Source organism: Abramis brama, assembly GCF_963993115.1.
Source record: "Abramis brama genome assembly, chromosome: 3".
NCBI lineage: Eukaryota > Metazoa > Chordata > Actinopteri > Cypriniformes > Leuciscidae > Abramis > Abramis brama.
The window spans coordinates 15,832,715-15,859,368 of record NC_139965.1 but is presented as its reverse complement, the minus strand read 5'-3'; the positions used below and the strand labels follow the sequence as shown (position 1 = coordinate 15,859,368).

The 26,654-nt window shown below is 38.5% G+C and overlaps 1 protein-coding gene across 1 annotated transcript; it reads right to left on the bottom strand.

Annotated features, from left to right (window-relative positions):
* Positions 1 to 1,916: 1,916 nt before the first annotated feature.
* Positions 1,917 to 26,122, bottom strand: peli3 (pellino E3 ubiquitin protein ligase family member 3). Its single transcript, XM_084108056.1, has 7 exons — positions 25,771 to 26,122; positions 16,722 to 16,915; positions 13,652 to 13,781; positions 10,520 to 10,621; positions 9,022 to 9,243; positions 5,001 to 5,189; positions 1,917 to 2,713 (listed from the first exon to the last, which is right to left on the bottom strand). The coding sequence occupies exons 2-7, from the start codon at positions 16,892 to 16,894 to the stop codon at positions 2,096 to 2,098; spliced, it is 1,434 nt and encodes a 477-aa protein (XP_083964182.1). The 5' UTR covers positions 16,895 to 16,915; positions 25,771 to 26,122; the 3' UTR covers positions 1,917 to 2,095.
* Between the last annotated feature and the right edge of the window lie 532 nt (positions 26,123 to 26,654).

The window sequence follows — 26,654 nt, the reverse complement described above, 5'->3', positions numbered from 1 at the left end:
TCTAATATTTATTTCAGCTTCCTTTCAATTGCCAAAAATAATTTGTTAACACTTTATTTTACCTTGTCCTTGTTGCATGTTACATGCCCTTACTGTATTAATAACAGTTAATTCTGCATATTTACTTGCAACTAACCCTAAACCAAACCCTGACCCTAATTTTATAGCAAGTACATGTTGTTAATTATTAATATTACTTGGCTCTTAAGTGTATAGTTGCACTGTAACAAAGACACCTTAAAATAAAGTGTATCCAACAATGTCAATAGTGAGTTTGCATGTTTTCCTCCGGATGCTTCAGTTTCTCTCACAATCCCAAAACATGGAATAATCTGTTGGTGAATTGGGAAAAAAACTGTGAATGTGTGAATGCGGCAGCTCTCCTGCGACCCCACAGAGGATAAGCGGTATGGAGAACGGATAGATGAATTGATTAATGTACTAGTTGACAATAACAACACTGTTCCAGACAGACTTGCAGTATGACTTTACATCATAAATAGAAACCATTTGATGTCATATTTGATTTAGTGCTGGATTTACTATATCTTGTGTGCTAGTTTTTGTCTGTGCACAGACACATTTGGAGGGAGGCGTGTGCATGTGTAGAAGGGGTGAGCAAATGACCTTGAGTTATTTATAGCCAGTTAGAGTAGCTGCAGTCAGTGTGCAGGATTGTACCGTTCTGCTCAGACTCCCCTGAGAGAGAGAGAGAGAGAGAGGGAGGAGGTAAGAGCGAATGCAGCATCCCTCTCTCTAATTTCTCAGTGTGCCAGCTCATCAGAATCCCTAAGTGAGACCCTGAAAAATGTAAAGAGATCTGAGCATTCCTGTATAGTTCATGCACCATTACACACACACACACACACACACACACACACACACACACACACACACACACACACACACGTGGATGCTAAATTTAAACTTGTTTTCTGGCTGAGAGCTGGTTGATAGCTTTGTCTTTTTCCTCTTTATTTTTTCTCGCTTTCTCTCTAGCACAAAATGTTGCATTGCTGATTGTGAATTTCACTATCAAAAGCTTGTCTGGGTCAGATTTCACCCCATAGAAGAAAGAAATAAGCAGAAGCTATTTTTAGGACTCTTAAAGGGACAGTTCACCCAAAAATGTCATCATTTACTCTCAGGTTGTACCAAACCCATTAGACTTTGGTTAATCTTTGAAACACAAATTCATATATTTCAAATGAAAATGAGTTTTTTTTTTATTTTTTATATGTAAATAAAAGCCTAAAATAAATCTGTTCATCATATAAAGCAACCGAATCTCTTCACAAGACTTAGATTAAACTGCTGAATTCATACGGATTTGTTTTATGATGTCTTTATGACATTTTTGGATCTTCTAATTTTTGGTTACCTGAACTTTCAGTGCAGGGACAGATCATATTTCATTAAAATAACTTATATTGTGTTTCAAAGTCATACGGGTTTGGAATGATATGAGGTTGAGTAAATGATGACAATTTTCATTTTCAGGTTTCACATTATTCAAGACATTTTTCCCCCTATATTCTCATTCCTGTTATGTAAAAATAAATAAATAGAACAAACATGGATTTTATAATTTCATTCATTCTCTAGTATATGCACTTCATGGTATTAGTGTTGCCCTAATTTTGATTGCCCTGATTTAAATAAAATAATTTTTATTGTATTTTTCCACTTTTTTTTTTATAATAATAATTTCGTAAATGCCACAATGCAAAGTCTTCCTATAATACTTGTTTACTCATGATTTAGGGGGTGAAATGTGACCCAGATATGTTTAACCCAGTTGCTGACTGCAGTTGCGTTGTCAACATATTACACATTATATAAATAAAGGCCTTCCCAGAAGATATTACATATGCAAATGTATGCCATTTCCATTCACTTCTTCTTACACACAACAATTCCATGTTTTCACCTTTTATTTCATCACTTTTATTTACACATTCTCCATCGCATAACAAAGTATATTCCCTTTTTGTCATCCTTGCCTTTTTCACAAGCTCTTCCTCCTTTTGTGTCCATCCTCCACAGTCCAAACTCTCAGTTTCTGTAATTCAGTCTCAACATCTCACCGTTCCTCTCAGTCGACGGGCCCTTGGAAGATGAGTTTGATGTGGCCTTGTTCCCCGGTCAGCCACGTTCCACAGAAAGGACAAGCAGCGTGGAAGGCATGCGTTCCGTGCGGCAGTGGGATCTGACTCCAGCCTTGCACCGTCTTTTCCGAGCACACGTGACCGCAGGGGCAGAAAGCATGTGTCGGGGGCCCTGCGTCCAGGTACAGGCCCCCTTCGCACCCGAGCCAGAGGGGCACGTAGGGACCAACCCCTCTGCACATGGGACACTCGCGATCTCCGGTCGTAGCCGGAGCCGTGCCTCCACCTCCGGTTAATGCCACCGCAGAGGATCCCGCTTTCTCCTTCCGAAACCCCCAGTTGTGGTATCCGTGCACGTGTCCGCAGTTCATATAGACCCAGGGCTGTTTCTTGTCGATGGTGGCGCGCTGTGCCAGGCTGGGGAAGGCGAGCGTGTTGAAGCCCACGGGGCACTGGGGACGGGCTGCGTTTAGTTCCTGACGTAGAGACTCCAGCTGTTTGAGAGTCGGGGTGTGACGAAGACCGCTAGGGGTCCGCCATAGCAGAGTGGCCCCGCAGAGATCGATGAGAGAACCATCCTGCAGCATGTTTGACTCGTTCTCTACCTGTGAGGTAAAGACACACACAAATATTCACTCAGGACATGCTTTGGGTAACACAGGAAAAAAAAGTCATTCAGGTTTGGAATGATGTAAAGTTGATGACAGAATGCACATATTTGGGTGAACTGACGTTTTAAGCCTGAAACTGGCATATAATATCCAACTCATTGATCATTTGTGCCATTTAACAGATGATAGAGCCATGTTACTTCAGACACTAAGCTTTTTAAAGTTTTAAAAAGCATTATCTATTGTGAAGGGTCGTTTCATTATGGTTGTTGTAGCGCTGTGCTGGAATAAATTTTTTTTAAAGGTCCCGTTCTTCGTGATCCCATGTTTCAAACTTTAGTTAGTGTGTAATGTTGTTGTTAGAGTATAAATAATATCTGTAAATTTATAAAGCTCAAAGTTCAATGCCAAGTGAGATATTTTATTTAACAGAAGTCGCCTACAGCGAACGGCCCGTTTGGACTACATCCCTCTACTTCCTTCTTTAATGACGTCAGTAGAACAGTTTTTTGACTAACCTCCGCCCACAGGAATGCTCCCTCAACTCTACCGAAATTCGTTTATGTACTTGCGCACTTCTTATAACTTACTGTGTTTACTCAGCTCTTACGGTGATTTTCTGAAGTAAAACTGACGCTTCATCTTTTGTGTGATGTACAATAAACTTTATTAAACTCATCAGTATATGTTTGATCATCATTCAGACAGCAGACTTGTAGGCTATTAATAAATAATGGATACATACAAGCAGATGACAAATACGTTAAAATAACCGTAATTAAACTACTAAACTACACCTGTTTCATCTCTATACAGCACTCTGACTCTGTAGGCATTATTGTCCGACTCGAAATGAACATCGTTACTGAGAGTTTCTGATATTATCATCATTGTGTGAGATGAAATTGTCCTGAGAGACTGAGCGCGAGCTCATGAAGCTCCGCCCCCTGGGCCGTGCAGCAGCAGCTTATTTGCATTTAAAGGGCACACACTAAAACAGCGCGTTTTTCTGAGCCCCAAAAAATGACAATTTAAACATGCTGTAAAAAATGATCTGTTGGGTATTTTGAGCTGAAACTTCACATACACACTCTGGGGACATCAGAGACTTATTTTACATCTTGTGAAAAGGGGCATAATACGGGACCTTTAAGGAAGTACCGTGTCTATTAATGGGTAAAGCTACAGTAACGTCTTCAGCTAGTCAGCTTGAGATCCTTTCCATTTAAACTGGTTATATCTCTGAAGTCTACTAGTGAATGTTTTATGAGCAGGAGAATAACCATATTCATCCACACAGTCACACAGAGCCGAGGCACAACCAAAACAATGTTCTTCTGCAAAATGCATGCAGTTTTGTTTTTTAACCACTAGGGGGCCAAAAGTTACATAGTGCACCTTTAATGTCAAACATGTTTGATTTAAGTAAACTTAAAGATACACTGAAATATTTTTGGTTTAATTTTTGTTAGAAATTAATGGATGCTGAAGTGCAATTCAAATGTGTATGTAAGAAACTAGAATTAAAATGACGACTAACTTTTAAATGTAGAAAAGCAAACTTTGTCAAGAATTCCCTTTCTTGGCCTCTTTAACCTTGGATTAAGTAACATTTAAAAAGCCTTCATGTTTGAAAGTTTATAGGCTATAGATAATATATATAGTTGAAATGCCACCCTAAGAATTGTGTAGTTGGTTTATATACACTGCTGTTCAAAAGTTTGGGGTCGGTACGATTTTTTTTACGGTTTTTGAAAGTCTCTACTGCTCACCAAGGCTGCACTTATTTGTACAGTAAAAACAGTAATATTGTGAAATATAAATAAATACAATTTATTTACAATTACCAGTACAATGGTTTCTATTTTAATATATCTTAAAATGCAATTTTCATCATTACTCCAGTCTTCAGTGTCACATGATCCTTCAGAAATCATTCTAATATGATGATTTGCTGCTCAAGAAACATTTATTACAATTATCAATGTTGAAAACAGTTGCGCTGCTTCATATTTTTGTGGATTTTCAGGATTCTTTATTTAATACAAAGTTCAAAAGAACAACATTTATTTGATATAGAATTTTACAGTGTCTTACAAAAGTCACTTTTGATCAATTTAATGCATCCTTGCAGAATAAAAGTATTAATTCCTTGCAAAAGAAATCTCACTGACCCCAAACTTTTCAACGGTAGTTTATGTGTGAACCACAGATGTTCCGCAGTGTACCTTTTAAACATTTTTACTGCCGACTGATTACTGATATTGAAGCAAATTCTCACCAGTTTTCCTCTCTGCTGGGCGGACCGTGTCTCTCGAAGGGCGAACACGTTCCCACACACGGAGATTTCCCTCCACACCCCTGGAGCGGGCTCAGATACGAACTCCCCTGCCGGGTGCATTACCAGCACCCCATTGGTTGTTAGTCCATCCATCAAACCATCTGAGGTCCTCCATTTAGCAGCTCGCTCCTGGAAATCAAGCACATCAAGAGGATTTCACTAATCTCTAAAGCATCAAGATGAACTCAAAACGTGTCGTGGCTTATTGTCAGATTAACAACGGTTCTGTTTGTATTATAAGTCGTGTGTTATATAATAAATCACTGACTAACCAAGCTTAGAGGGTTATAATGCACAGACAGACACTGTAGGCTTTCCGTTTATAGCTACTAGCTATTACACAACACACCTACTACTTGGAGCTGCATTATAAAGTGGGAGTCTGAAATATTTATACTCGACTGGAATACAGTATCCATTCTTTCTCCCTCGTTCTCTTTCCACCTCCGCAGAACAGCAGTGGGCAGAGAGCCTGTCAAGGACATTTGTATGAGGCCGAAGCCGTGTGTTGATATGTCATGCCGTCAACTGGACCATTACCGTCCTCGAGGTGTCCGTGTATTTTTCAGAGTAAAAGCGAAGCGTAGATCTTCACTATTGAATTGGCTACCATCAAGGTCAAAGGAAATATTAAGGTCACAATTTGAAAAGGAATGAAAGCATACAAATACTAATGGATTAAAGCAAGATATTCTTACTTCCTGTCATTTTTTTTGTCTATACGATGAAAGTCAATGGGGTTAAGTGTTATCTTGGACCCCATTGACTTTAATTGTACGGGCAACATTCTTTTTTCGTGTTCTGCAGAAGTCATACAGATTTGGAACGACATGAGGATGATTAGGTAATGGCAGAATTTTAATTTTTGTGTGAACTGTCGCTTTGAGTCACATACACTTGCTGATCGTTTAATCAAGCGCATTAAATGTGAGTAGCGATGTGACCTGGTGGGAAATGAGTCATTTTGATCTTAAGCATCTTAGTCTGTGACAGCGGGAAGTGTAAACCTCCATAATGTGCCTGCTGTTTGTAATGAATGATATGTCTCTTCAGAATTCAGTAAAAAAAAATTGTATCCGCATGTTTCAATGCCTGGTGGTTGTGAGCATAGATATGTACACGTAGATTCCACATTCGACCGCTCCAGACACGTCGGCACATCGCCATCTTGGAATGGTCAACGTGTCGTGACTAACAAGTAAGAATCAATGATGGCACAATATTGGGCAGCTTCTGGTCGTGAAACAGCCGTGATTTAAATTCCCACGTTCCCTTTCACAGGTTTGTGTTTTTATATGTATTATCTCAATATTACAGGTTTTTATGCTATGGTAATTTTTTTAATAGATAATCATACATTGATTCAATTTGCTGATCAAATCAATTTGCTCTCGAATGTTCATCGACTGGCTTTGACTGTTCCAATATGGCGGATGGCTTGCGTAGAGAGGCCCATAGAAACGTCCGCTAATGACTTAAAATGTCACGAGATTTCTCGCGATTAGGATAGAATATGCCACCGCTATGTTTACATTACGCCTTCACTGTTGTTGTTTTGCTTTTTATACAAATAAAAACCATTTAATTCAGTTGGATAATGGTCGCTTCATTCCCATCCAGCACGAGCTGTAGAGTCGTACGTAATGCAAGCAGGAATCAAGAGTTCACTGATCACGTGACGAGAGTAAGTGACGGGATGACTGACAAGACCATGGCGGAGGATTCATTGCACAACAGAGCCTAAGCGTCTGACAAATGTCTTATTTTGTAGAGTGTGTGTTTAGCACCGCCGCTCCCTATTCACAGAGTACGAAAATCTAATGCGAAAGTAAAACGTGAGCGCGCATTCAAACGCGATTTCAATTCCCCGAATTTTGAAAGAAGCTCCCCGATGCATGCAAATATCTCCCAATATGAAAGCTATCTTAGGCTGGGCTGTGTAGTTGTAAACATCTCTTAGCTCTGTATCATGCTTGAATAAACATTTGGTCTCTATTTTCACTTTGAATATTGAGAGAGTACTTAGATTGTGGTTGCACTTAATAAGACTAAGAAAAAAACTGGTCGTTTTTATTTCTATGATCAATTTGTGGAAAGTTGTTCCAAAAGTTGTAGAAGCTCATAAATCATGTAGAGTTGTAAGATCTGAAGAGACTCATGAAATCATACAGGAGAGAAGCCAGTCAGTTGAGTATTTGAGTGCAGTTGAGTATTTGAGTGCTTGTTGTCTTTTATTGCATATGACCATTCATACTCAGAAAGCAGAACTAAAATGACATTCAATACAAGATGACTAGTTCAAACATTTCAAATGCACCTGCAGACTATTTTTCTAGTCATGTATTTAGTCAATGAGGATTTCTTAAAAATACTGTAAAAATCTCATCTTGTTTCTCACACCACTAATGTATATATATATATCTATGGTTGCGAGGACATGAATGATGGATGGTTTTATCTGCTTTCACTGGTTGCTTCTCAATAAACATGCAAAACCTTTATCTGTAAAGATTACACATAGCCCAAGCTACACTGAGAATGTTTACACTGATGTTAATATCCGTCTGTGATGTAAATGCATCTATTAATGTTGTAAATATAGACCTACAGAATGTAATTAGCGGTGTTTGCTGAGGCAACAAACCTGCTTAAACAAGCCCTTTGCACTAAGTAACCCATCAAACACTGTTTGAACTATGGACAGCAATGATACTCATGCTTGTAGAGGAGAGGTGTGCTATACTTTTCTAAGCAACAAGACTCTCAACCGACAGACAACTAGAAAAATGGTCTTGGAAAACAACATTTTTAAATGAATATTTTAATATATTTATTAACATTTTATTAAATAAATATTGTATTTTGATATTTCAGGTGGTTTCTTCTGACTGGCAACCACCTGTACAGGTAAAAACTCTTTACATTTTTCAGGAAAATGTTAAAATTTAGTTAAATTTTATTCATTTTATTTAACAATAAATCCACTTTTGACATTGTTACAAGTGATATATCAATTAAAAATGTTATTCAAAATGTTATTTGTACAAGATATCCATTATAAGATATCCAATAAAAAATAAAAAATAAACTGACATTTTTTCCTCACATTCTGTGAACTGAAGTGACTAAGGAAGTGTTCACACTTGTAATTCAGTTCCCTTGGTTCTTTTGGTCCAGACCAAAAAGAAACGCGGGAATTCATTCGGCACAACCGTGACAGTGCATTATGGGTATTTTGTAGCCGTTGAGTTTACATCGTTTGTACACTCGTTATTGCGGTGCATAATGGGATTCAATGAGTGCACACTATAATGTCCACTATGGTTTTGGACACCACGACAAATGGCTATCCTTTCAAATGTTTCCCTATTTAAGGGTATGGAGGCGATTTCGGATGCAGTCCATGTATGCTTCAACATTCTGTCCCTTTTAAGGTCACATCTTGTGACATCACATCCTGTTTTTGGTTAGTTTAGATGTCTTTGGTTCCGTGGGTCTCGACTCGGTCCGCTTGTTTGGTGCGCACCAAGGTTCGGATGGCAGCGTTCACACATTCAAATGAACCGCACTAAAAGAGCAATTGCACCAGAGTTCGTTTTAATCGAACCAAACCTGCCAAGTGTGAACGCACCCTAATTCTCATTGCCTATTAAAGGGATAGTTCCCCCAAAAATTTAAATTCTGTCATCATTTACTCATCATTTCCAAAGAAAGCCTTACGGGTTCGGAACGACATGATGGTGAGTAAATGATGACAGAATTTTCATTTTTGGGTGAACTATCCCTTTAAGGCAACACAAACAAGACTTCAACATGCAAAGCAGTAGGAAAATAATGTGTCCTCTTCGTCTTTGATATCAGTGTGAATTATCATATTGAGCTGAGTTGTCTTCTATACTTTGGCAAAGATTCTGCATTAGAAATCGTGATTATGACTCAGTAAGGTCGTGTTATGACTCACCCCAAGGAAGATGTTTTTGGAAGAGTCAAAGCCCGCTGCATATATTCGTGCTGTGTACGGAGCGCTACGCTCACACATGATGCGGCAAGCGTAGCGGGAGATGGTGCTCTGGGCCGACTGTCCTCCCTCTCCGTTTGCGCCCCCCTGCCCTTGTCCTCCAGTGCCACTGCCTGCTGTGTCTGTCACCACGAAGTCTATCATGCTCTCTGTGGAACGGCCGATCTAAAGACACATTGACAAGAGTAAGTGAGATATAAAAGGATTCGTCTCATTATTTACTCAGCCTTATGTTGTTCCAAACCCACATGACTTTCTTTCCTTTGTGGAACACAAACAAACAAAAAAATGTTTCATAATGTTCTGGTTTCTCTTTTCCGTGTAATTTAACTACTTTTATGATGTGTTTTTGGTGCTTCGGTGTTCTTTTTGAAGCTTGAAAGCATTCCCATTCACTGTAATTTCCTGGAAAATAACAACACGCACTAGGGATGCACAGTATATGCACTACCGTTCCAAGGATTTTTTGTTTTGAGATGTTAGTCAGAAACATTTTTTGTTGCCATCACAGTAATAAATTACATCTGAACCTATTTAAATGTATATTTCACAATATTACCGTTTCTACTGTATTTTTGATCAAAATAATGCAGACTTGGTGAGTATCTTACTAATGCATGATTTAAATCAAAAGTTGTATCTGTTAATATTATTTAATGGACCTGAGCTAACATAAACTAACATTAACAAAGAATAATAAACACTGTTAGTTGGTTTGGGTGGAATTTCCAAATGGTATTTCCATTTGGGTGGAATGGAAACTCTACCCACTGTATTTCCATTTGGGTGTAAATACAGTAGACCTTTCTGTAAAGTTATTGCTATCAATTATATTAATGTGCATGCAAATTTCCTCCTATTTTTACACTTTGATTTCTGACACCTTAATGCTTACTTAAATTAGTACTTAATTAGTATTATTGCTAACAGTGTTAATCATAATCTTCAGCAAATTTCAAATGAACATCAATCTTTCATACAGTAAGGCTATAATGCCTTAATGAATATTGATTTTATTTTTTGGTCTTCATTTTTAAGAAAAAATTAAGAATTAAAATATTGACTATTATTGTTCTTATCAGTCGTAACAAAATTACTGGTTTATTATTATCAGCCTGATTTTTTTTTTATACTGATGCATCACTATCCAGTACATTATTAAAAATAGCTTCTTTTCCGTGTCTCTAATAAAGGAAGAAAGAAAGTAATTCAGATTTGGAATGACATGAGGGTGAATAAATGATGACAAAATGTTAATTTTTGGATGAACATTTGTTAAAAAAACAAAGACGTACGTCATTGAGGCCAAATATATAGGAAGGTAAAGACATCCACCACTAAGACAATATTAAATTAGTTTAAATGTATTTGTAGACATGAACTCAATAATTAGATTGAGGCAGGCAGTTGATGTGAAATGAAAGAATCCTCTTTTGCTCACCTGAAACATGTCGGTGTTGGGGTCATGTGTATATTCCACTATAACAGAATGACTCCGGGACAGTGTGTAGGAGATGCTGTGTTGGCTTTTGTTGCTTAGGGCCTACACACACACACACACACAAAAAAACAACTCTTTGACTAATGGCCTTTGTTGCATTATGCATACTTTAACAAGGCAGAGGAACATAAGGTACTTTCAGGTTCCCTAACCTTATGCAATAGATTGGCAAAACACTCGGTTGGTTGCAACGTTATGCAATGACTCTTACAGAATTTAGTGGGTGGGTCAAGAGGACACTTATGCTGGAACAGATTTCACATCTTTTGGAAGCCATAAAAAATCATTTAAAAAAAAAGAAGAAGGTTTTCTATGAGTATTTTGTCCTATCAAGTGTTAGTATTAATACATTAAAGTGCCCCTATTATGCTTTTTTTCGGATATAACCTTTTATGCAGTGTGTAATATAGCTGTTTGTGAATGTGAAAGGTCTGCAAAGTTTTAAATATCAAAGTATAAAAGTTATTGTCTTCTGAAACGAGCCGTCAGTACTTCCAGTCTTCCTGTACGAATCTACGTAGGTCTGTAACAGATTTGCATGGTCTTCATTGCCCCGTGTACAAAATCTACTTTGACCCTCAAACACTGAAGCCTGGAAGAGTGTGGTTCATGTTGTCAACATGTAGAGGAGACGCTGTTTTCTGCGCTGTGAAAGCAAATACTCTTTTGCTTGAACTTCAAAAGGATGCGGACTTGGGTTCGAATTGAACCGGTAAATTTGACGCCATTGTTACTGTTCGTATCCCTGTGCATCAAGTACTGAGGAAGCCTCTAAAGCTGAAATTCAGATATGCTAATAGGTGTTTCGTTTCTGACAGACGCTGTAAGAGGTAGACCAATCACAACAGACTGAGCCATCTGACCAATCAGAGCAGAGTAGACCAATCAAAACAGACTGAGCCATCTGACCAATCAGAGCAGAGTAGACCAATCAAAACAGACTGAGCCATCTGACCAATCAGAGCAGAGTAAACCAATCACAACAGATGGTGCATTCTGACCAATCAGAACAGAGTAGACCAATCACAACAGACGGGGCTGTCTGACTAATCAGAGCAGAGTAGACCAATCACAACAGACGGGGCTGTCTGACTAATCAGAGCAGAGTAGACCAATCACATCATCACATTCAGCCCCGACAAAAAGTTGCAAAATGTTTTTTAAACGGAAAAGATTGGTGTGTTGAACACCCTATTCTGATGACACAAGAGTTACAACTATGGCAGCTGAGAAGGCCATTCCTTGTGTTCTTTTTGAAGAATTTTCAGAGCCTGATGAAATCGGTATAAATACGCGCGATGTTACAGTCACTGCCCTTGCCATCCAGTATAAAAGAACATCCCAATCGAGTGAAGGGATTTGTGGAAACTGTGGTTCCTAATTATTGTGATCCAACATTTGCCTCGCATTTCAGGATGAAAAGACAAACATTTCAGGTGAAGGATAATCCACTTCTTACCTCCGAGACTGTGTTATGATCTATGACCTCATTATTTTTATTGTGATTATTAGGCCTATCATTATTGCTGATCACTGTTGATATGCTATATTTTTACTATAAAACTCTTACGACAAACATGTCTTCTAATATCTTCAATTCTTGCGTAAGCTGCAGCGGACACATTTGTAAATGACTTTACTTGGACCCATTGTGTGAGCTGTCTCTTTAATACCGCGTGGTTTATATACATGTTGCTGCTGATTGGGCTGACATTTTTGACACACAAGAGAAAACGTATCTCAAACCCCGTTGCACACTGTTTCCAGGAAACATGTCGTTCAACAGACTGAGCCGTCTGACCAATCAGAGCAGAGTAGACCAATCACAACAGACTGGGCCGTCTGACCAATCAGAGCAGAGTAGACCAATCACAACAGACTGGGCCGTCTGACCAATCAGAGCAGAGTAGACCAATCACAACAGACTGGGCCGTCTGACCAATCAGAGCAGAGTAGACCAATCACAACAGACTGGGCCGTCTGACCAATCAGAGCAGAGTAGACCAATCACAACAGACTGGGCCGTCTGACCAATCAGAACAGAGTAGACCAATCTCAACAGCCTGGGCCGTTTGACCAATCAGAGCAGAGTAGACCAATCACAACAGACTGGGCCGTCTGACCAATCAGAGCAAAGTAGACAAATCACAACAGACTGGGCCATCTGACCAATCAGAGCAGAGTAGACCAATCTCAACAGCCTGGGCCGTCTGACCAATCAGAGCAGAGTAGACCAATCACAACAGACTAGGCCATCTGACCAATCAGAGCAGAGTAGACCAATCACAACAGACTGGGCCATCTGACCAATCAGAGCAGAGTAGACCAATCACAACAGACTGGGCCGTCTGACCAATCAGAGCAGAGTAGACCAATCACAACAGACTGGGCCATCTGACCAATCAGAGCAGAGTAGACCAATCTCAACAGCCTGGGCCGTCTGACCAATCAGAGCAGAGTAGACCAATCACAACAGACTGGGCCATCTGACCAATCAGAGCAGAGTAGACCAATCACAACAGACTGGGCCGTCTGACCAATCAGAGCAGAGTAGACCAATCACAACAGACGGGGCCGTCTGACCAATCAGAGCAGAGTAGACCAATCACAACAGACTGGGCTGTCTGACCAATCAGAGCAGAGTAGACCAATCTCAACAGACTGGGCCGTCTGACCAATCAGAGCAGAGTAGACCAATCACAACAGACTGGGCCGTCTGACCAATCAGAGCAGAGTAGACCAATCACAACAGACTGGGCTGTCTGACCAATCAGAGCAGAGTAGACCAATCTCAACAGACTGGGCCGTCTGACCAATCAGAGAAGAGTAGGCTCTTGGAAATTAGGAGTTTAGAGAGACTGGATCCTTGATTTAATCATTTCGGATGCTGCAATGTATATTATGAGAAAATTAAAGTGTTTTTTGTCCTTACATGTAAACCTATTGTAAGAGACCTTCAAAACAAAACTAGGAACGTCTAAAATAGCATAATAGGGGCACTTTAACTTTAAACACTTTTATATTTTTATAACAGGCATAGAAATAGCAAGGAATTTATGCAAAAGCTTTTACCTTGGACACCAGAGGTGTGGAGACATTGTGGATGACATCAGGTTTGACGCCGTTAGCTTTAGGCCGTTTGTAAAGGGCCAGCCGACTCCTCCTGCGGCCCTTGTCCCCGCTAGCTAGTGAACCATTATGCCTGCGGGTAGCAAAACCACAATAGTACAATCTAAGCTTTGCAAATGCTTTGAACAATAAAGAATGAGTTAATGAAAACACATTTGATGCTTAATTTAGAAGCAGCACCTCACCCGCTGTCTGATTTTGATAGAGATGACAGATTGAGGACAGACTGTTGTCTTGGGAATGACAAAAAAACTAGGCATGGACGACTTGTTTTCACTTAAGAGCATTGGCGTGTACTTAAAAATAATTAAATGGCATTAATCTATCTCTCCGTCGATACTATGACAGGAGTCATGAGCCGTCCACAAAATGGCTGATGCAGGCCTTTGGGAGTCTGTCAATGAGGGGGCGAAGCCATCTTATAATTCATTTAGACAACGATCAATAGTCCAGACACTTAAATGAGCTCTCTATATCTCCTTTCATCTCACTGGGAGGCAGTGTTAATTTTTACAGTTTTTTTGTTTCAGCTGTGGTATCTTGTGATTAGGGATGCACGATATATTGGCCACCATATTGGTATCGGCTGATATATGTTCATTTTTAACGTTACCGTTATCGACCCGGTAAGAACATTTGGCTGATATATTAAAGCCGATAAATAATGGATTGTTTCCTTCAGCTGAGACACTTTAGATGCGCACTGTTCGCCAAGATGGTTTTGAATTGCTTGAATGAAATATGATTGAAATCACTTCAAAAAGGAAAATAAGGTTAAGTCTGTCATATAGGCTACATAAAATTATAGAACATTATAATTGTGTGCTTGAGTCATCAAGAATTATTTTATTTTTTTTAAATCAGGCTCTCAAAAATTATAAAAAAATTGGATTTAGATTTATCGCCAATATATGGGTTATCGGCCAAAATTTTCATATCGGTGTATCCCTACTTGTGATGATATTGTCCTTTAAATTGAGCAAATTTTTTGTCTATTCTACCCTTTCTGAAATGTAATATGTAGGGCCAGATTTCCAGCTTGCACCAGCACCCTGAAGGCACCCTCTTTTGCCGTAAAAAAAACTACTGTCAAGATTTACTAAAGACATGCAGTGAAAAATTCGTGCTGAAAAGGCATGGACAGTGTTATTTTTGCGGCTGACCTTGTTGCATATGCATTTGTAGGAGTTCCCCTTTCAGATGTAAAATTTATGGGAGGGGAGTATTTAAATTAATCACTAAAGATGATTTACGAAGGTTTGCTGGTCAATTTACTGGTATTTGTGCCATTATTTACCAACCAAAAAAGCATTGTCTTAAACCAGATGCTAATTTGCGTTGGTCATTATGGAAATGATCCGGCTGCGTCTGTGTTGTTTAATTTGCGCGTCGTCAGTAGATCACGTGCAGAACTTTCCACTCCTGTCAGCGCTTTTCTGGAATTACGTTCTCACGCTAATTTGCCCAAGGCTGAGTCCTGTGAGGCAAAGCTGATCATTACTCCAGTCTTCAGTGTCACATGATCCTTCAGAAATCATTCTAATATGCTGATTATTATCACAGTCTGTCAACGAACATTTTTGTCAAATTTTGTCAACACAAACACCACTATGTGCTTTCTCTTTCCCACTTCTAGTGGCTCAAGGGTTAAACCTTCTTCCCCTTCCTGGCACTGAAAACATTTACTGCTCTGCTCTGCTCCATGGCAGTGTGATTTGAATGACATCTTTGTTGGCAGTCAAATGAAGTGTTTTGCATCCGCAGCTGAAATCTAAAGATAAGGCAGGAAAACCGGCTGCAGGTACACCAGGGGAACCAATTGGCCCGGATGACGTGGCGTTCATTCATCCGTGAGAAAAGATGTTAATTGAAGTCATATTTATTTGAGGGTAATTTTACCCTTGAACTCCCACTGAACTCCTGCATTCAGCAAAACGCTGGCTGAGTGGAGGAGCTGTAATTTAGATAAATGGATTTCAGGAATCCGAGACAGTGTCGTACAGTTCTAACTCGTGTGGGTACAGTTAAACCTGAATGATGCTGCTGATGTCAACGGTTTCATTTAATCAGAACTAAATGTTCAGACACAATCCAATCTGCAACATCTCTTTGGAATAATTTTATGATTTCCTTTTATTTGCAACAATGCATATTCTGGACTCAACAAACTGTGTTGTGTAATGTTAATCATTTTGATGAATTACCATTTGAATGCACTTACAATGTAAATCTAAGGCAAGAGAGTACAAAGAGTTGTAAAGCACAATTTTTTTTATGCAACGAATGAATAAATTGAAAAATATATATATTTTTATACAAAAAAAAAGTGTGCGTTTTAGGTGATTTAACTTCATCGCCAACTTTTCCGTTATCCTTCAGCATATCATCAAAGTTACAGGGTTTACCAGCTTTACATGATCATGATGTAATAATCGATACAACTTACAAGGTTAGTAGTCAATTCTATGTTAACATGCACAATGTTGTTTAGGTGTCGTGGCTCTACTGGTTGTATGTGCATTTTAATATTTATTTATTATTAGACTTTACTTCCTGCCTTACTGTATAGGCTACTACAATGTTTGCTTAAAAAAAACGACAAGTCGAAACGAGCTGAAATTATTTTCTGTGGTAAATGACATCATGTCTGAATGACTTTCTCTTTTTATTGTGAAGACGCTTCGCTACATTGGACCCATTTACTTAGAGCAGCAAATCAGCATATCAGAATGATTTCTGAAGGATCATGTGACACTGAAGACTGGAGTAATGATGCTGAAAATTCAGCTTTGCATCAATGGAATAAATTACATTTTATAATCAAATAGAAAACAGTTATTTTAAATCGTACTAATATTTCATAATATTACTTTTTTTAATCAAAAAGCAGCCTAGATGAGCCTATACTTCTTTTATATATAGATATATACAGATATATAGATAGCATAACCTTAATTTCATCCTTTTAATATTACTATAAATGCCTCAGGGGTTGCTGTGGACTTTGTCTTACCCCAGTACTATCAGCTCCCCGTACTTGATGGGCTCCTTGTCCTCAGGGCAGAGAGCATCATGGGACTGAGATCCTGATCCCAGAGGAGGAGACGGCTGGTTCTTGTTGCATGATGGGCGCAGCTCCAGGGACGGAGGAGGGCAAAGAGCTTCGGAGCTCCCTTCCAAAACCATATCCACAAGAACGACTCGCAGCTATGAGAGACAGCGAAGGGAAGAATGTGAGACTGAGATTATTGTTCACATTTGCTTGTTTTCTCACAGTGAAATGACAACTTTATCTAATAAGCGCAATAGGGAGAGGAAATGGAAAAACGGTATGATTATTATCTGCTTCCCAACCCTTCCCCCACACCAGTTACTTCACCTGTAACAAACAATAACAGGCGTATCATGGATCAGCTGTTATGTATTTATGTAACGGCTGATCCTGTGAGAACGGCCTGAGATAGTGTGGCTGTCTCTGCAGTGTTTTGAAGTCAACAAGCAGCCAACCATCAATTGACAACCTGTCGGGAACAGGAGATTTAACCAATCCCAGGAGAGTAACAACCTCTCTGCAAACACACAGTCAAGTGCTCCAGTGCAAATGACTTTATTGTTGTTTTTCATACAGACTTGGAAACATAGCAGTGGCATTTCAATGGTTCGATACTGACTGTTAGACAAATTGGTGTGGTCATTACATTAAGAGCCGTCCATTGTTTGTTTGTCAGTTTGCATAATGCCCGTTAGGGGTGTGTAACGGATCAAATTACTCACGGTTCAGTTATCATCACGGTTTTAGGGTCACGGTTTCGGTACGGTTTGGTATGTGCTATGTTCAAGGAAAAAGACTACTGTCAAATAAAAATAAAGAAAATATTCTCGGCCTCGTATCTCTCCGACGGCGAGTTGACACACAAACCCGCCTCTCCTCACTCACTCTTTTCATTTGCTCAGGATGAATATTTTCGGTTTTATAGGGCTTGAATTTCATTATTTTTAAAATTACATGCATAATTTTACTCATTCCCTCAGATTTTGTGCTCATACCCAAAGTGTGCGCACATAAAGCCCCCTTTCAGTGCTAAATTGAGTCCTTTTTCGTTGCTTATTGTGCTTAAACAGTCAAATACACACAAAATAATGTCAAAATGCCAGTCTTGGCCAGTATTCACGTAAACACAGCCAGTTATGTTTTAAGAGAACGTAAACAGTTGAGAAAGAAAACGCATTTGCGTAACAGTATAATGTATTTGTGCATCAGATCTTAAAGTGACAGCAGCCTAATATGCCTGCTGCCAAATTATGATATAATATTACAAATATCTACATGACAGTTTTCCCCATGGTATCGATATCCAGCGCGACACTTCAGTTAACGATCAAAAAGCGTGAGATAAGATGTAGCTAAACTAAACAATTAATATTTGACAGTTGTTCAAATGTTAAACAACCAACAGAAATAATCAGGGATGCAAACTAATTAACGTTTGTCTAATTTCGCCATTTTGAATTGAAAAAATATATAATTTCCATGATTCATGCAATATAATTCGTAACTGTCAATGTGATGAGATGAAACATTAACAGTAATTTGTATAAGCATAAGATTACTTAGGAATGTTTTGTGAATAAATAAACTACCTAGCGATTATCTAGCTTTCCTGGTAGCATTCAGTAAATTCGCTTGTCTAAGGGGCTGTTTTACACGACACCGTTTTCAACTAAAAAGGTAAAAATTGAATGCGATTTGGCCGTTCGTTTTTATGACAACAGCGTTTTGGATGCCTGAAAACGCAGACTTTTGAAAACGGGGATGACTCATGCACATGCGTATTACATGTTCAGTCTATAGTGTTATATCGTCATCTAATGGCCTGGCAGCAGAATACATGGGGATCGTTTTGAGAATGGTGTCGTCCGTACGCGGAAAACTCAAAGGAAAAACTTCTCCATTTTAAGCATACAGTTGTCGTGTAAACGTACCCTGAGAAAATGATTCATAAAAACATAAATATCAGTTGAACTTGACCCTGTTGAGGATAAGGACAAGGATAGATCTAAAGATCTAACTTCTATTACTTTGTCTGGAAAATGTCCACACTCTAGTCCTAAATAAAACAAAAAACAAAATGCAATTTTATGTTCACACTTATTTTTTTAATTATAAGCATCTTGCAGTGCAGTTTGTTTTTAGCAGAACTGTGTGTGTAATGTTTAACTAAATTAACACTATAAAACAATTATGTAAAACCTTTGCAGTGCAAAAACAGCATATCATTTACAGCAACTGGTTATAAGTCCATTTCCTTCCTCCAGGCTCCCTAATGCAGCAAATGAATCTGAACCGAGTGCAAACCTCGCCTTCACAGGAATCACACTGGTTTAGAGATGACGGACAGCACGGATGAGCCAATCTCTGCGCTATTATGGCACTGCATGACTGTGGGTGTGCAATGGTGAGAGGTGGACTGGAGGATGAGGGGGCGAGCAAGGAGAGGGAGGGAAATCGAGAGAGGACAAAAATAGAAATAGCATGGTGGTGCAGGTGATGAAGGGGAGAGGAGCAGGGATGGAGAAGGGTATGTAGAGGTGTACTACATATAGTGCTTACAAAACAGCAGATTGTAGATAACAGAAGATTACTAGAGATGAACAAGCACTGTTACGAAGAGATTGCGTGTGAGTGTGTGTGTGTGTGTGTGTGTGTGTGTGCTTAGATTTGGCAGGGTGATGGATCGCCTGTTCTGTGCCACGCAATTTCTAATCAGCCCACACCCTGGGGGGGGGGAAAGAGGGAACGAGAGAGATATAGGAAAGAAGATCAACAGGAATGCACGTGAAGACACACACATCATTATGGAATGAGATCTTTCCAGACACAACAACTTTAGCGTATAGTGCATGGCGGTAATAAAATGACAAGCACCGTCTCTGAGCTCTTACTGTTCTCTACACATTATTGAGCCGCTTGTTAATAATTCATTTACTTCTAGTGCCTTTATTAATTTTATGTCTTACTGTATCATCTCCCATTACCTTCTCCCCTTATTCCCACAATCCTCTGCAGCGGGGTGAGCGAGTGTGGTGTGTGAGACCGTGTGTATGAGTGTGAGCGGGGTAGACAGAGAGCGAGTCTGCCTCATCCATCTATATCAGGAGCCAGATGAAGTGGGTTCTAAATATACACGCACAAGGAAATGATCTCACAAATAACTTATGAGGCTTACTCGAGTCCAGACTTGCCAAACTCAATTCTTCAAAATCTATATCTGCTTTTCAGCAGATCATTAGCTATTTCGCAGCTTTGTTGGAGCGGCGTTTTTTTTGTGGAATACACATCTTGAATTCTTGTAGGGCTGCAAAAATTTCTGTCTGCATTGTTGTTCTGTCTGCAAACAATAGTATTTCTGTTATGCTTTTACACATTTGAGATTCTGTTGTAAAATGAATTTGTATAGGTAGAAGAATGTTTTATCTGGAGGAGTCAGTTGAAGTGATGGCATCTCATAAATCCAATGATATGTGTCTACAACGGTCTTTAATTGTTTGTGATTGCTCAGCTCTCTGGAGTACTTGCTTCTGATTGGTCAATTTATGGTCAAATATATTTGTATAACAAGCCATTTCCACAGGTTTGAAATCTCTCAGTGGCCTCTTTGTTATTATTGCAAAATAAATTCAAGATGGTACGTCCCGATTACCCTGTCATGGTTTTATTTTGTAATAATGACTTGCTGTGTACGTTAACCCTTACTTGAGGTTTATAGTTATGATAGCTATTAGATATTGTTTAAAATGTATTGTTTATTTATATACACTACCATTCAAAGGTCTTGGGTCAGTATGATTTTTGAAGTATGATTTTTAAATGTTTTTGAAATAAGGGGGCATTTACACGACACCTATTTCAACTAAACACTTTTTATGTGTTTTGGCCGTTCATTTACATGACAATGGCATCTTGCCTGAAAATGCAAACGAAAACGAGATTCAGAGAGCAAGTTGTTGAAAAACATATCGTTATCATCTCCATGTATAAACATGAATTTGGGAAAGAGATGACGTCATGCACATTACGTTTTCAGTCTATAGTCACAGAGTGTTTCTTTACAAAGTGACATCGCCAACTACTGGCCTGGCCTGAATAATACAGCGTTTCTATTTGTTTTCGAAGATCGTTTCGACAAAAAACGCAAAGTTTTTAGTACATCGTAGTCATGTAAAAGTCTATATGTGTATATATATATATATATATATATATATATATATATATATGTGTGTGTGTGTATATATATATATATATATAAATACAAATTATTCCTATTATGACAAAGCTGAATTTTCAGCATCATTACTCCCGTCTTCAGTGTCACATGATCCTTCAGATATCAAATGGCAATTGTCAGATTTTAGTTCTTGGTTTCTGTTCTTGTGTATAGCTAGTTCCTATGTTCCTTTGTTCCCTTGGTTTCCTCTGCTATTTTGTTTCTCACAACTCACTTCTCCTAATGTGTGTGAACTAAATTAGATGGGTTAAATGCAGAGGACAAATCCCTCACCTTCCCAATGTACTTAAGCCTGTGTTTTCAGTTCAGATTTGTCAGTTCTTGTCTTTGCGTGTTGTAAAGCTGTTGTTTATTAGCTGTTGATTTTCTTCTTTGTTTCGTTGCATTTAGATGCAAATCTCCTCTCCCTTGCCTGACTACCCATAACACTAATTTGGTGCTCAATTAACATTTCGTATTGTTGCCAATGTTGAAAACAGTTGTGCTGCTTAAAGAGCCCCTATTATGCTAATTTAAAGGTTCCTAATTTTGTTTTGGAGATCTCCTATAACAGGTTTACATGCATCAAAGGTCAAAAACACTTTTATTTTCTCATAATATACATTGCACATCACCACCACATTTTTCAAAGATTCTCAAACGACTCGTCTGAAGATTCAGTCTCTCTAAATCCCTCTTTTCCACAAGCTACTCTGCACTGATTGGTCAGACGGCCCAGTCTGTGTTGTGATTGGTCTACTGCTTACAGCGTGTGTCGGAAACGAAACGCCCACTACCATCACTGAACTTCAGCTCCGGAGACTTTCTAAATCCTCAGCGATTGTACACACTATAAAGACAGTAATGATGGCATCGATTTTACCATATCAATCCGAGCGCGAGTCCGATGATGGAACATTGGAAGAACTATTTATTCAACCCGAACCTCAATCGCAAGGACGACTCGAGCAGGACGTTTCTCAGTGATACACTTCTCAGTATGAGGTACATTATGAGATATTGCAGCTGTCTTTCCTCACCATCAGTAATTCCTCACTAACAAGTGTATGTCCATCAACAAACCAATGTGTATATTTCTAATTTATTGCGCTGCACATGTGGGAACTGTATCAATAACGTGAATGACTAATGTAACATTAAAGTTTGTAAAACAAATCTTGCTCCATCCATTATCATAACTCATAGTTACAACAACGTAAAATCTGCAGACAGTTTTAGGTAACAGTGGCCCACAGCTACTTAGCAGAAGTGTTTCAGTGAGACCGTAATAACGTGAGTTAGCTGGTTAGCTGTAGACCATCACAATATAAAACACAAAACTACGTGTTTTGAACACCCGGTAGAAATTATATACATCAATAATTGATCATACTTGATACAGGTTGCTGGGATTCTGGGGAGCAAGTTGGTCCAAATAATGTCCCATCTTTAATGGATAAGCATTTTGTAAATCCCATTTAGGTTGTTAAAATCGTCAGAAGATTAAAGAGCTGTTGTATCACTGTGGTAATTTTAACCACTGACTCTTTACATCCTTATCCTTTATAATACTTTACAAAGAGAATTTGCTTCTGGAGAGCAGAAAACAGCATGTACACAACACGAACCAGCTACAGTGTTTGAGGTCGAGTCAAAGTAGATGTTGTTCACGAGCAGCCAATGAAGACCATAGGAGAGCATTATGCAAATGTGTTACGTCTGTAAGTTACGAAAGAAAGACTGGAATTACCGATGAAAAACCGATTACTCGTTTCGGCAGTTCCGAATCGATTCTTTATTTTGTGAGACAATAACTTTATTTATGGTGCACTTTGATCTTTAAAACTTTGCAGACCTTTTGCTTTACATTCACAAACAGCTGTATTACACATTGCATGAAATGTAATAGCCGTAACTGCTCGAAATAACTGATAGTGTATGTTTTAATTTTAATATTTGTGTCTTGTGACGTTCTCTCTCTTGTACTGCACAATGCATTTTCCAAGATAAACAAATCAGACAAAAACGATCTTTTGAGTGCATTTCTTGTAAATCATTAGGCTAAATAAATATATGCAATACTGTGGAGATGATGGAAATCTCTTTTATGCACAGTACACTATGTTCTACATTAGCACCATGTTGTCTTTTGCGTTGTCTTTTAACAGAATAACACCATTTATTTGTTCTGGTGAGCTGAATAGACTGCAGTCTGCACCATTACAACAGTGGTGCATATTTGCATACCATCTATAACAGTGTTGCTCACTATACAATATAATGTCATTATCTCAGCAGCAGCTTGTTGAATGGATGTCATGGCTGTTGTGGTGTGTGTGTGTGTGTGCGACTCATGATGGAGTGAGTGTCCTACAGTGCTGTCTGACCCCGCTGCTCCTGTCTGGACGAGCGGTTGAAAGAGCTGCAGCCACCGAAGGGAGGGAACGAGAGAAAGAGCGAGAACACGTTGACATCGTCTCCCCGTTAGAGGTAACGTGATTGTGAAACATGATAGTGACCTTCAGAGCAGGGACCTCCGCAGAACCTCTATCATTTACACCCTTCCTGTTCTAACAGCACATCAGCATTCACAGGTGCATGTCAGCAAAACTGTATATGGGTCACCTATGTGACATTGCAAAGACGTTAGTTTATGATTCAAATGAATAATAATGAAGCTTTTTTCAACAATTCCATGGGGCATTACTATATGAAGCGCATCAAGACAATCTGTGAAGTAATAAACGATCACTACAGATGAATGAAAAGGAATATTTTACAAATGTGTCAACTTAACACATTATAGTGCTGATTATACTATTAAAAAAGCATTACTGTAGTGCACACTAAACTGACATGTAATAATTATCCCACACCTCAACAACACAAGCAAACTTAATTGCACTTTCCCAACTTCAAAACATCACTTTCTAAAAATCCATGCAAAGCGTCTGGGGGATTGATGAGGATTTTAAGACATTAAGAATTATTGAGAAATAACTAGATTTAAAAATGATGTTCTATTCGGTTAAATGAGCACTCATCCCTCTCAAACTAATGATAATTGAGAAACGTCTCCTCTCAGACATGGTTCACAATGGGAAAAACAAAATCGTTTTCTTAATCATCATGTTCGTCTCCCTTTCCTTACAACAGAACATATCTACTTGACATTCAAAATAACAAGATATTGTGTCTAGATTTCACTGAAAACACTTTGTCCTTTTCTAGTAAATGTGCAGTATATTGTTTTAAAGATGATTGCTGGAAATCTAAAGGCTTATTTTTGGTGTTGCATGTGGCTACTCCCCATCCATAAACATCAAAGAATGAAGGAGACATCTAAATCAAAGCATCTTTTTAAATGAATGTTCAATATGTTGTGTCAGACAATAAGTAAATGGGAAAGGTTTATGAGATCAGATTGCTTAGTCACCAGAAAAGCATGTATTTTGATCTGAACATGAACAAATTACTGTAGGTTTATGAGACAAACAGATTGTTTATTATTTAAAAAATGTATTTACGCTGTGCTTATCAGAATGTCTAGCTATTTATTGCTTTTTCTATTGTTTTATTGGTCATTCAAAGTTGTAAACAAAAGCAATTTATTAACTGAAATTAACAAAACCTTCCAATGAATTAATTATAACAATGATTAAAAAATAACAATGATTAAAAAAAAAATGCATTCTTCATTTTTAATGTTCACTCAACATTCTGTGATGTTACTTATGTATAGATTTACAACAGCCCCCTCATGTTTCATTAGCTGTACAATAATCTCTAACATTTATAGAACAAATCTAAATTGCAAAACAATGTGGTTTAGTTACATCACAGAACGTTGAGTGAACATTAAAAATTAAGATTTTTTTTATTATTATTGTTATGATTAATGAATGGAATGGTTTGCTAATTTTAGTTAAATAATTGCTAAGATATCTTGTTTACAACTTCTTTGAATGACAAAACAAAACAATAGAACAGCAATAGTGAGACATCAGAAACTATAAGCAGGATTATGTAATTGCATTGCTCGTATTCTGCTCATTTCCTCGAGACAGCATGACCCGTGGACCAGCCCGTGCTCTCGCACGACAGATTGCAGCGGATTGCGTCGCTGAATCCAAAGATTCGAATTCTAAAATCCGAATTATAGTTCGATGTCTAATTCGAATTTCACGACGTAGCCTAATCATAGGCCTACTGATTCACCCCGAGAAACACACACGCACGCGAGACGTTTAGCCTACTATATATATGAAATGTGAAGGTCTGGCAATACTTTTAAAATAATGATTAATTTATAAGGTGTCACCTTGATGTAAGTGTCACACTTGCATTACTCCCATTTAAATTTTTAATCCGTGGGTAAAGGATGTTTTTAAAAAATGCATGTTACATATGGACAGATTACTAGACCTATTTGTTATTCATCAGAATCATCACTGCAATTGTATCCCAATAGAATTGAGATGCTCTTATTTATACTGAGCCATTTCACTATATGAGGCCTGGGAAGTACACAAGGGATTCCGCAAAAAAAAAAAAAAAAATACATTATTGATTTAATTTATTATAAATAGTAGCATTTAATTATAATTCGTATAATTTAAATAAAACACTTTAAATAAAAATAATTACATTCATTATTATTTTATTTTTTTGCTTAGAAATAAAATAATAACATGGACACCGAAATAACGAGAAGACTGTTTAAGTGATCAAATAAAAAGAGGAAAATATTTGGTGCCAGACCGCCAGAAAAAGGGGGAAAACTATCCGAGTACGCACCTGATGATGTTCTAGACCCCTGCCTTGAATATCCTTGGCTTGTCAATCCCCGTGTGGCCGTAAAACTGGGCGTCGGGCTGTTAATTCATCACTCGCGGTGTTAAACTGGATGGCACGCGCATCACGTCGTGTGGTTTGCATTGCCACACTCCGTTGTCATCAGTTACACGGAAACCAGCGCGGATCTTAATCCAGGAGAAGAGTGTTTTCAGTCTAGTCCAGACACTCAGCTGTCACGCCCATCTCATCTCTTCCTCGCAGTTCTCTCTGTCGGTAAAGAAATCCGAGGAAGGGTTTTGCCCTCGCCCACATCATGCGCCTCGGTGCCACGACACGCTTAAGCCCCGCCTCCGGAAGCGGATTAGCAAATCCTAATACGGTAGGAGGCTCATTAATATTCATGAGCAGAACCTTCGCCATTGGACTGTTAAAGCGCTACGTCAGCAGAGGCTAATACATATTCGAAAATCAGGCTTCGCCATTAGAAGATTACTCGGAGTAATTAATATTCATGAGTTAAGCGTAGGCTTCGTGATTACACCTCAGGGTGGCGTTCGTGGGGTTGGCACCACAGCACTGCTGTTAATACGCGCTCAGTGACGCTGATCTGACAGCTCGTGGAATCCTCCGCATTCTCCGCATTTAGGGACACACCTGTGGAACAGTCCTTTACACCTGTAATAATATATGCAGTGACTGTGCTGTGTCACTCACCTCTTAATTAAGACGACAATCTGCGCGCGATGATGCACATGTTATTCAAGAAAGCTACATAACTATAATTTTCAAAGTTGTATATCAAATAATAATGTAATCTCTGTACGGTTTGCAAGTATAACAATAATAATAATATATATATAATAATGTAATTATATAATTTTCAC